Here is an 11,327-nt window from a genome sequence, read left to right as displayed (position 1 = left end):
AAGCATCAAGTGTTGGGAGGCTGAGACTTCAGGGTGGGACCTAGTTTGCTTTTAAGCATCCGAAGAAATGTGAGGACTCATTTTCCATTTCCCAAGATGCTCAAACAAGAGGAAATGAGTTTACATTGAATGGAGAGAGAGAGTTCAGGAGGCCTAAGAGTAGACTGGCTGGCTGTGGGGGTAATGTACTTAAATGAAATTAAACCCAGCACAAAGAAAGAGAAGGAGGCTGAGGCTGAGGCTGGGAAAGGCCAGGCTGTGGAGTACGAGGGTTAGAAGGCCCAGTCCCTGCCTTCAGGGCACATCCCCTGCCAAGGGAGAAAGGGGGAACAGGTCCACCAAAGTGAAGAGTTTGGGTGTTCAGTGGAAAAAGAAACTTGGTTAGACTGGGAGAATCCAGGCTAGCTTCTTGGAAGAGATGGTACTTGAAACATGGGTAGGATTTGGGCCGGGCAGAGAGGAAATGGCAGGAAGAAAGGCCCAGGGGCAACCATATGGGACTGGTTCCAGTTGGATATACCTGGTAGTGAGGGTGGGGCAATGAAAGGTCACTTTGGTCTTCCTTGTGCCAAATGGCACAGATGGCACATCCCTGCTTATCAATCAACAGAAAGTCAAGGCAACCCATCCCCCTTTGAAGGAGCTGAGGTGAAGGAAGAAAGGATCCAGGAGACCGATTCCAATCAGGGTGTCTATGAGCTCTTGGCTCTAATTGCTGCTTTTAACCAAACAAACAACGTTGGTTGAATTTCTTTCCTTCTCTAGACCTCAGTTCCCAGATCTGTAAAATCTAGGCGAGTTGGATTATCTTTAAAGTCCTTTGCAGGACTGAGGCCTCTAATCCCATGACTGACAATATTAAGCTAAACATTGGGTTAAATGTGTATAAGGTTGGGGGTGGAGGAGGTTACAGACTGGGATGTCTACACTTGGACATAGTGAAGAGTGGAAGGGTCACAGCCTGGGCACAGATACTGTGGCGCTGGGCTAGGCACTGCAGATGTGTGAGGGGCTCAGATCTGGGCCTGGGCCATGGCAGAGGCTGAGGCTTCTAGACAGGCCCCTGAGCCAGGCCGGGGAGCAGAGGCACTGCCCTAAGGAGCAAAGACAGCAGCTTTGGACACACATCGTTCTAGGTTTGCACCCTGTCTCTGCCGCTGACCTGTGTGAGCTTGGGCAAATTAAATTACTGAACTACTTTGGGCCTTAGTGTCCTTATCTGAAAAGATGAAGCAAGTAATGCCTATTATTCTCCTACAGATTTCCTAGAACATAAACTCAAAATTCACGCTGTAACCCCACTGGACCGAGCTTCTGAGGAGACTGTGTCTCCCTCATCTTTCTCTCCCTCATGGTGAACTATGCACAGCACATGGTACAGAGGAGCACAGTTTTGTTAAGTGGGACAATGAGCTTATTGTGAGGATTAAATATGTGATGGAGGCCAGGCGCAGTGACTCACACCTGTAATCCCAGTACTTTGGGAGGCCGAGATAGGAGGATTGCTTGAGGCCAGGAGTTTAAGACCAACCTGGGCAACACAGTGAGATCTTGTCTTTAAAACATTAAATTTAATTTAAAAAATAAGGTTGGGTGCGGTGGCTCATGCCTGTAATCCCAGCACTTTGGGAGGCCAATGTGGGTGGATCATGAGGTCAGGAGATCGAGACCAGCTAACATGGTGAAACCACTTCTGGCTAACATGGTGAAACCACTTCTCTACTAAAAATACAAAAAATTAGCCGGGCGTGGTGGCGGGCGCCTGTAGTCCCAGCTACCCGGGAGGCTGAGGCAAGAGAATTGCTTAAACCTGGGAGGCGTAGGTTGCAGTGAGCCGAGATCATGCCACTGCATTCTAGCCTGGGCGACAGAGCAAGACTCCATCTCAATAAATAAATAAATTTTTAAAATAAAAAATAAATGTGTGATGGATGTTAAATTCTTACATGCTTATTGCATGGTGGGTCCTTAGTAAACACATAAGAATCCCTTCCCTTCTCTGTGGTGTTGGTCACAATGTGATAGTTGTTAAACAACAAGTAAACAGCTGAATTCATGACAGATGCTGAATAAATGCTTGGGGGTGGGGAGATAGAGAAGATGTGTGTGGTGGGGGAGATTCAGGCCCTGTCTGAGACTGACACATGGTCACCAGGGGTCCTCATGAAGGAGTCACTGTTTTGAAAGCCAACAGTGGACTTAGATATAGTCACCTCACAAACTGGGCACCTACCATGTGTCAGGCCCTGCCCTAGGAGCTTGGGATGCAACAGTGAACAAGACAAAGTCCTTGCCTGCAGAAAGCTTCTATCCTAGTGGGGGAAACAGACAAGGATCATGCTATGAAAAAAAATTAAAGGTGTTTAAGGGAAATGAGAACAACACGGTACTATGTTGGGTAGTGTGGCCAGGAAAGCCTCTTCAAGGAGAGGGCATTGAGGCAGAGACCTGAGGGGCCTGAGCGACCCAGAGGAGAGTGGTCTGGGCTGAGGGAGTAGCAAATAGAAAGGCCCTGAGGCAGGTGCCTGCAGGGCCAGTGAGGGGCCAGTGTGGCTGGAATGGAGTCAGTGTCAGGGAGAAAGCGGAGATGAAGTCAGGTCACGAGCAGAGCCCAAAGTCCAGCAAGTCCTTTTTCCGCAGAATGAGATGGGAGCCAGGGGAGGGTCTTAAGCAGAGGAGCGACATGACCTGACTTTGGTTCTAAGTGGATACCCTGGTTGCTGTGAAGGTTCTGGTTTCTAGATTGTAAGCACGGGGGCCTCCCTCACTTGGAAAAGCAGGAGTGGCTGGAAGGAAGAGGAGGCTAAGAGAAGTGAGCAGGGAGCTGGTGCCCACCAGGTTGCAGACAGATGCCAGGGCCAGGCAGGGTGGAGGGGTGGATCCTGGGGGCAGAAAGGGCTACTGGGCTGGCAGCAGGAGGGCCATGGGGCTTCTTGCCCAGATAGAACATGGACTGAGCTAGCTGACACTGTGACACAGGGAGAGGCAGAAGGGAGGGGCTGCATGGGCTCTGGTTGGGATGGTGGGTCATTAAGCAGGGAGGCTGCCACCCTTCCAGCAGGAATGAGGGACTGGAGACATGGAGAGCCCCGTGGCTGGCCTCTTGCCACACCTTCGGAGACAGGTCCTCATTGCTCTTCAGAACCTGGCCTCGCTGTTATTCATGGAGTTTCTTATCAAGGGAAGAGTCGGATGACCTTGAGTCCATCACTCATCCTCTTTAAGCTTTTCAGTGAAAGAAGGAGTTTAACCTGGATGGTCTCCAACCAAGTCCCTTCTAGGATTTCTATTGATGGGTGGAATCAGACACTGCATCTCCCCTGCCTCTCTAGTGCGATGACGGTTTCAGTTCCCGCCATGCCCTGTCTTTCCTTCTCTCCCTGGGGCTACCATGAATAGTGGTGCAGGGTGTTTAGTGCACAAGGGCACCCAGCCGAGGGCGTGAGTGAAGGCTCAATCCAGCCCACGTTCTGCCCAGCAAACCGTGTGCCCTGCCTGACTCAACGTTGCATTTACCCAAAGTAAAGAATGCCTTTTTCTAGTTCTAGGTGCAGCTGGGCAGCCCCACTTTCCTGTCCCCTGCACAACCCCGGTTCTGCTCTTCTGTGCCCTTTTCTCCCACCATACTCAGCCTCAAACGGGGGAGAGGAGGGCAGCATTTATAAGTAGTGCTTTGGGAGGGGTGAGGGACAGCAGCTGTCTCTTCTGTGAGGAGCTCTGCCCCCTAAGCCCGGTGGTGCTTTTCCTCTCCTTATCAATGCTGTGAGTTGCCTCTCAAAATTGCTCTGCCGTCATTAACACCGTGGATTAGGTCAGATGAGAGCATGTTTGCAGTCTTGGATGGCAAAGGCAAAACGCTGATGCTGATTATTCCAGATCTTCTGGGCATGGCCCATTCCGTGCTTGACGTTCTTAATCAGAGGGACGAGCGGTAGTTACGTGGCGGGTGGGCCAGGGCCATGGTTGTTTCTAATCTGGCTGCCGGGCGCAGACGGCACGTCTGCAGCACCTGCCAGCCCACGCACTGGCCTGCCTGGACATCACAAGTGACCAGGGTTACTCGGCACTATCGCATCTCTCAAAGAAGAAACAGCTCCTCCAATGGCAACATCTGTGGAGCTGCTTTTGAACCATCAGCAATTCATTTGAGCAAGAGCTGGGAGCATTTCTCCCCTGGGCCTGATCCGTAAGTTTTTTTCTTTTTCTTTTTTTTTCTTTTGAGGCAGAGTTTCGCTTTGTCGCCCAGGCTAGAGTGCACTGGCGTGATCTCAGGTCACTGCAACCTCCACTTCCCAGGTTCAAGCAATTCTCCTGCCTCAGCCTCCTAAGTAGCTGGGATTACAGGCATGCGCCACCACGCCAGGCTAATTTTTTTTGTATTTTTAGTAGAGAGAGGGTTTTGCCATATTGGCCAGGCTGGTCTCAAACTCCTGACCTCAGGTGATCCATCTGCCTCAGCCTCCCAAAGTGCTGGGATTACAGACGTGAGCCTCTGTGCCCAGCTCCTGATCAGTAAGTTTTATGTTCTGGTTGGCCACACAGCAGCAGGGTGTCTTTCAGACCGCCCCTCCTCCAGTGTCCCCTTCTGAAAAGGCTCTGTGCCCAGCGGAGGTTGTGGCCTTGCGTCACGGCCCCTCACCTCCTAGCCTCATATTCTACCTCCACCAACCCTGACCCTGTGCTTCAGCCACACTCCAGCCCCCAATCACAGATCTCTGGCCCTTCCTCATGCTGGTCCCCTGCCAGGAATGCCTGCACAGCCTTGTCCTCCAGGCAGAAGTTCATCATCTGTAGCAGCTGCTGCCTTGCCAGTGCCCACCGCAGCCCCTAACTTTTCCCACTGCAGTGTGCTCCAGTCCCACGCCAGACTGCATTTCTTTGCCTGAGGCTTTCTCTGGCTTCTGGAACCTGCATTGCCCCTCTGTGCTGGTTAGGCCAGAAGTGCCAGGAAATTAATATCCTCCAGAAGCAGCCCTCAGCCACTGAGCCAATGACTGGCAGAAGTTGATATAAACATATCCCAGCTTCCTCACCCCTCTGCAGCCTAAGTTTGAAGTGTGTTCTACAGTCTCCCAGAGTTCTGCAGCAGGACTATACTCTAGTTGCCTAGAGCGATGACTGGCTTGATAAAGCACCTTTTATTGTCTACCTTCCCTTCCCCGTCTCACTTCTGCCCTCATGAATGGATTAATGCCCTTATTAAAGGCATTATCCCTGAGCTAGGCCCTTTTTTGCCATTCTGCCTTCCACCGTGTGAGGAAGTGTTTGCCCCTCTGGAGGACACAGCAACAAGGACCATCTTGGAAGCAGAGACCTGGCCCTCACCAGACGCCATACCTGCTGGCACCTTGATCTTGAACTTCTCAGCCTCCAGAAGTGTGAGAAATACATTTCTATTATTATATAAATAATATTTATGATTATAAAGTATTTTGTTACAGCAGCAGGAACGACCAAGACACCTCCCGAATGTACTACTCACATACAAATCTTTGTCTCAGGGTCTGCGGGAAACAAACTTCTAAGACATCACCTCAATGTCCATCTCAGTATCACTTCCTTTTTGCAGTTTCCCCTGACCCTGACCCTATCATCTTCCCATTCCTGGGGCAGAACCATTGGTCACTCTTCTCTGTTCCCAGAGCACATATATATATATTTTTTGAGACGGAGTCTCGCTCTGTCGCCTAGACTGGAGTGCAGTGATGCAATCTAGGCTCACTGCAACCTCTGCCTCCCAGGTTCAAGCAATTCCCCTGCCTCAGCCTCCCAAGTAGCTGGGATTACAGGCGCCTGCCACATACCCGGCTAATTTTTTTGTATTTTTGGTAGAGACGGGGTTTCACCATGTTGGCCAGGCTGGTCTCAAACTCCTCACCTCGAGTGATCCATTCGCCTCAGCCTCCCAAAGTACTGGGATTACAGGCATGAGCCACTGTGCTGGGCCTCCCAGAGCCCTTTCTACCTACCTCAACACCATTCCTCATGCTGCATTGCGGTTTCTCCCTCTTCATGTCCTGGGGCCCCCAGTAGCCTGGGAACTCTTTGGGGATAGATACTGTGTCCTTTTTGCCTTTTTATTCTCTGAGCCTAGGACTGCACCTAGCACACAGCATGTGTCATATACTTACATATTTTTCTTTTTTCTTTTTTTTTTTTTGCCAAATAGCCACCAGTGAAAGTGCAATGACTTAAAGGGAATGGAGTGACACAGACAAGTGTCTACATTTTTCTAAAAAGAGACCCTGGGGCTGCTACTCCAAATGCTGTCACTTTGCAAGGTTACTGGGTAGAACTTCCATCTTACTACTCACTTGCTCAACAACCTGCAATGGCTCCCTGTTGTTGCCTTTCCCAACAAGGCCTCATTTCATGGATGACTTTCCATTGTCTGGCCCTATCCTAAGAGAGAGTGAAACCTCTTGCTCAGAGTCAGGCTTTGGTCTCAACTACCTTGTTTCACATTCTCACTATGCCAATCCCCAGCTGGGTGATGATGAGTAAGTTACTTAGCCTCTCTGGGCACTGGCTTCCTTACTTATTAAATGTAGACAATATTAGGTTGGTGCAAGTAACTGCAGCTTTTCCCATTAAAAGTAGTAATATCTCACTTATAAAATTATTTTGAGAATTTAAAATCATGCGCGGTCCCTGTGAATATGCTATAAACCACTGATTTATACAGTTTAAAATGGTAATTTTATGGTATGTGACTAATATCTCAAAAAAAAATTAAGCATGGTGTCTGGCCCAGATCTTTGAAAATTAAACGATGCTAATTATTGTTATGAACAAGGTTTCCCAAAGGCCCTATCACTGGGCCAGGCACACAGCAGATGCTCAGTAAATACTCCTGGAATGAATGGAGAACATATTCCACAAGTATGCTTTGATCATTGTTTATGCCAGGTATGTGGGGGATGGGGAACATAGAGATTCCGAGTTCAGTTTTGCATCCTCAGGAAGGGAAGACAGAATTATTATCCGTGGAGTGGGGCCTCCTGACCCAGCCGTGCCAGGCTGTCAGAGGAATTACAGCCTCTGCCCCTTGCTGCCTGTTCCAGGAGGCAGAACCCAGTCGAGCTGATTCTGAGCCATGGGTAAATTGTCCTAGGCAGAGGAATGTGTTCTTGTATTTATCTTTGACTGACAGTATATGATGTTCTGGGAATTGAGTTCAAACAGAATCCGGAGGAGCCCCTTATAGTCCCGCTGCCACAGACAAGGCCCAGAGGGCGCAGCTCTGCCCAGCCCAGCACCAGGTTTTTGGCCTCCGCGCCAGCCCGAGGCACATCGGCTTCGATGTGCCAGGCGGTGGGTGAGGAAGTGGACGCTCCAGCTCTGCAAAGCTTAAGCTGAGGCTGAGGATGGGCTAGAGTCAAGTCTAGGTGTGCAGCCTTACTCAGGGAGACGCCTCTGCGCTGCAACCTCAGGCCCGGGAGGGCAAGGCTGGGCTAGGTAGGGGGATCGCGAGGGGCTTGGCTGGGAAGAGGACTGCAGGAGAGGTGTCCCAACTCTCCCCTCGCTCCCCAAGCACACAGCACGCGCCTACTCGGTGCTGGTTGCATAGAAGCCCAGGGAGCTCGGGCCGATCTCCCAGTCTGGTTGCCACCAGACTGGGTGGCAGGAGCTTCTAGACCTGGAGGCTGGCTCAGTCGTGTGGTCACGACGGGCGGGGGAGTGGAAGGGCGCTGGCGCGTGGTTTCGGCAGCCGACTTGGCGAGGCCGCGGCTGGCGGGAACCACGGATGGGGGAGGCGCCCATGCACCGACCCCACCTGGGCCACTGGGAAACCGAGGTAGTCCCTCCTGGCACCGGGGTCGCCCCCACACACCTCCCCAGAAGGAGATGTAAGGTCTGTTTCTGGACTGAGACCTGCCCCCGAGTAGGGCGCACACTTAACAGAGACCCTCCTCCCCAAGCCCCTGGGAAGGGATCTTTTTTTGCACACCTCCCTCCCACTTATGTCCCCTCTCCGCCTTGCATAGACCTTTCTCAAAAAAAAGAGACCTCTCCCTCCCCCAGGATGGAGTCCCCTGATGGGAGATAGGGGTGGTGAGTGGGGGCGGGAGCACACGAAGGCGCGCGCGACCAGGACCACTTCTTGCTGTCACCACGTCCCCAGCATCTGGACCGCGTCCCCCGGCCCGCCACGCGCGCACACACACACACACACACACGCGCGCACACACACACGCTCACACTCACCCTGCGCGCAGACCCCGCCCGCGGCCCCGCCCCGGCCCCTGCGGGCGCCCCCTCTGGCGCTCCCGGGTGGCGGGAGGCTGCGGCTTCGGGCAGATTTGATTTTCCCGCAGCCCGGGCGCCCAGGAGCCGAAGCCCGAGCCGAGGAGGTGGCGCTCGCAGCCGCGTCCCAGCCCCGTCGCCGCCGGCGCCGAGACCCAGGGAGAGGCGGCGCAGCCCGGGCGCCCCGGGCTCCGCGCTGCCGGCGCCCCGCCACCCCCGCTGCCAGCGCCCCATCCGGCGCCTCCCGCCCCTGACGCCCCTCTCCCTGTCTCCTGCATCCCCTCTACCGCTGCCCACAGACGCGCGTCCCTCTCCTGGTGCCCCTCTCCACGACTCCGCGCGTCCCTCCCGGTGCCCTGTCCCCGCGCCCCTCTGCCCGCGCCCCTCTCCGCCTTCCCCGCTGTGGCCCCGCTCCCTGGGCTCCTTGCCCTTCCCCGCTGGGCACCTAGCCTTCTCGCAGCGTCACCCGAGCCCCCACCTCGATCCGCGGCCCCCGCTCCCTCCGCCCTCTTCCCTCTCTCACTTCCCACGCCCCCTCTTCGCGCTCCTCTCTCCTCCCCTTGCCGCCCAGCCCTGGCTCTGGAGTTGGGGGAGAGCCCAGGGCTCCAGTCGCTCCGGAGGAGGCGTGAATCGCGCAGGGATTGACTAATTTGGGGTGGGGGGTGCGGTGGGCGATGGAGCAGCCTGAGGACATGGCGTCGCTGAGCGAGTTCGACTCCTTGGCGGGCAGCATCCCGGCCACCAAGGTGGAGATCACCGTGTCCTGCAGGTGAGCCTCCCGCTGGCCGGGTCCCCTTGCCCCCGGCTCTGGTCGCAGAGCCCCGAGGCCCCTGCCGCTTCGATCCTAAACCTCCGCGCGCCCCCTTGCCAGAGTGTCCTGGTCTCCAGGACTGCCCCCCTGCCGATCTGCCAAGAGCCCCTGTCCAGCTGCGGGTGGCGACCGCAGAATAGGAAGCCAGGCTGGGGTCATATCCCAGAAAGTTTGCGCTCCAGGCTGTTGCTTCGAGGAGCTATCAAGATACAGGAACAGGGGGTCCAGGCACCCAAGTGGGGAGAGGCAGTTGGTAAAAGGCTGTACTATGGTCTCTGCTCAGGCTATCTCTGATCACCTCATCCTCAAATCACGAAGTGAGTGATATGCTCTCATCCCTCCCAGGTTTCTCCAGCCTCTCCCTTCTATGCCCTCCTCTCTTCTCTCTTTGCCCCTTTGCCCCAGCATCCCGATCTCCCCTCACCACTCTCCCCCACCCCACTGTCCTAGACTCTAGGATTTTAAAGCCTTCCTTCATCTCCCTCAACAATGAAATTGACTCCTGGAAAAAGATCAGATTGACTCGTTCATACTGAGGTGTGGATACATGATAACAACTTAAAGTGGCACCATTAAAAAAATAACTTGGGTCAAAAATGTTAAGCCAAAGGAATAGAACACTGTGAAATTGTAGAGTCCAACAGAGGAGGAGGGGGAATATTTTTGTGGGCTACCACGCCCAAATCCTCACTCATGTCACACAGGGTTTGGGGGTAACTTCTTTGTCTAAGAACTGGGTCTGCCCCAGGTTCTCCTAGCTCGGGGGAAGGCTGCCCCAGGCAGTAAGAGGGTATGGGTGGCAAAGGGGGATTTTTCCCTAGTTCAGTCTCTCTGTGGTTGGCCTAGGATCATGTGCTACAACGCAAGCATCACCCACTTTGAGTTTCCCCCACAGATGCCATGCCCCCTGCCCCAAATAACTGGCAGCCTTTCTGGAGCCCTGGCTGTGCCCTTGTTCCAAATCACCCATCTCATCCTCTTCCAGACTGCTCCCTGGTCAGACCCTTCATGAGAGGTAACCTTGTTGCCCCCAAGCCTGTATTACAAAGTTGTGGCATTGATGAGGTGTAGGTAGAGCCAGAGAGGCTGGGCAGGGGCATGAAAGAGGGAAGGACTCAGGGTGACTTTCTCTTGAAGACTTGGAGGTAAGTGAGAGTGAAGGCTGATCTGGTTGAACGTAGCTGCCCTCCTAAGCCAGGCCCTCTGGGGGCTCCTGTAATAGCTCCCAGGTCCCATACACCATGCCCTCAGGATCATCTCCCAACGCCATTTGCATCTTGTCATTACTCTGCTGGGTGATTCCTGATGGCCCATTAGCTCCAGTCTCACCTCCTCAGCCGTCAAAAGCAGCACGGCCTCCCCTCCCTTATCCTGCATGCACACCCCTGCGCCTGGGGCTCCCTCCCAGCCTTCAATCATGCCTGTCCTCTTCAGTTGTCTTGGGATCCTTCCCACCTCCAAGCCTCTGAACAGCCCATTCCCCATCCAGATTTCACTCTTCCTTTATCTCTGCAAGTTCATGACCCCCTTCCCCCGAAAAGCCTGGCCTCATGCTCCCCACTTCCAGGCATCCTCTCAACCATGAGGCACACAGCTCAAATCACTGTCTTCTGGGTCCCCTGGGCCCTAGGTACTCAGCCTGGGCCACAGGGTCACTCACATACTGAGGATGAAACCTCTTGAGACATCTCAGGTGTGCAGACGTCATCCCTCCCCTCTCAAAGCAACTGTGTAAGCATTTGAGGGCAGGGATTCCTACCCTGAGACAGACCCATGCACCCTCTACTCCAGTGGAGAGGAAAGGAGATGGAGGGCAGATATTGTGGCTTTGGAGTCAGACACCTTGAAACAGAATCTCTGCTTCACCACTTGGGGCAAACTTTAAGCCTCAGTTTCCCCCACTTGTCAGGTACAAACAATAAGCAGCATGTACTCATGGAGAAGCCTTGTTCACCAAGGTAGCTTGTGTGTTTAGAGCAGTGCCTGGCACTGTGCCAAATACTGTTGGAGGAATTAACTTGCAGGAGTGGAGGAGCATGAAGCACCTAGCAAGCTACTTTGCACTTGCTGGGCACACAGTAGGTGCTCAATAAGTAGCTACAATGATCACCAGAAGGCGGTAGCACCTGGCCCCTCCTGTCTGCTTTCTGAAAGTCAAGATGTCCAAAGGACTCAAACCTCTTGCATAAGAGGCCTTCCCGGGGGATGTGGTTCTGGGGCTGACCCTGGGTCAGTTCCCTTTCGGGGGACATGATCCATGAGCTGAGGA

The 11,327-nt window shown here is 53.6% G+C and overlaps 1 protein-coding gene across 3 annotated transcripts in view; it reads left to right on the top strand.

The window, feature by feature from the left end:
- The first annotated feature begins 8,295 nt into the window (after positions 1–8,295).
- CPNE5 (copine 5) overlaps positions 8,296–11,327 on the top strand; it is a 96,143-nt gene continuing 93,111 nt past the window's right edge. Inside the window, exon 1 of one of the 3 annotated variants that reach the window (XM_025384375.1) lies at positions 8,296–9,016. In XM_025384375.1, coding sequence (XP_025240160.1) covers positions 8,922–9,016 — 95 coding nt within the window. In that variant the 5' untranslated portion in view covers positions 8,296–8,921. The remainder of the gene's footprint in view (positions 9,017–11,327) is intronic. The other 2 variants (XM_025384379.1, XM_025384374.1) reach the window with 2 other exon arrangements.

Source organism: Theropithecus gelada, chromosome 4 (genome assembly GCF_003255815.1).
Source record: "Theropithecus gelada isolate Dixy chromosome 4, Tgel_1.0, whole genome shotgun sequence".
Taxonomy (NCBI): domain Eukaryota; kingdom Metazoa; phylum Chordata; class Mammalia; order Primates; family Cercopithecidae; genus Theropithecus; species Theropithecus gelada.
Note: the sequence above shows the minus strand (reverse complement) of the source record. Positions and strands in the feature narration are given on the sequence as shown.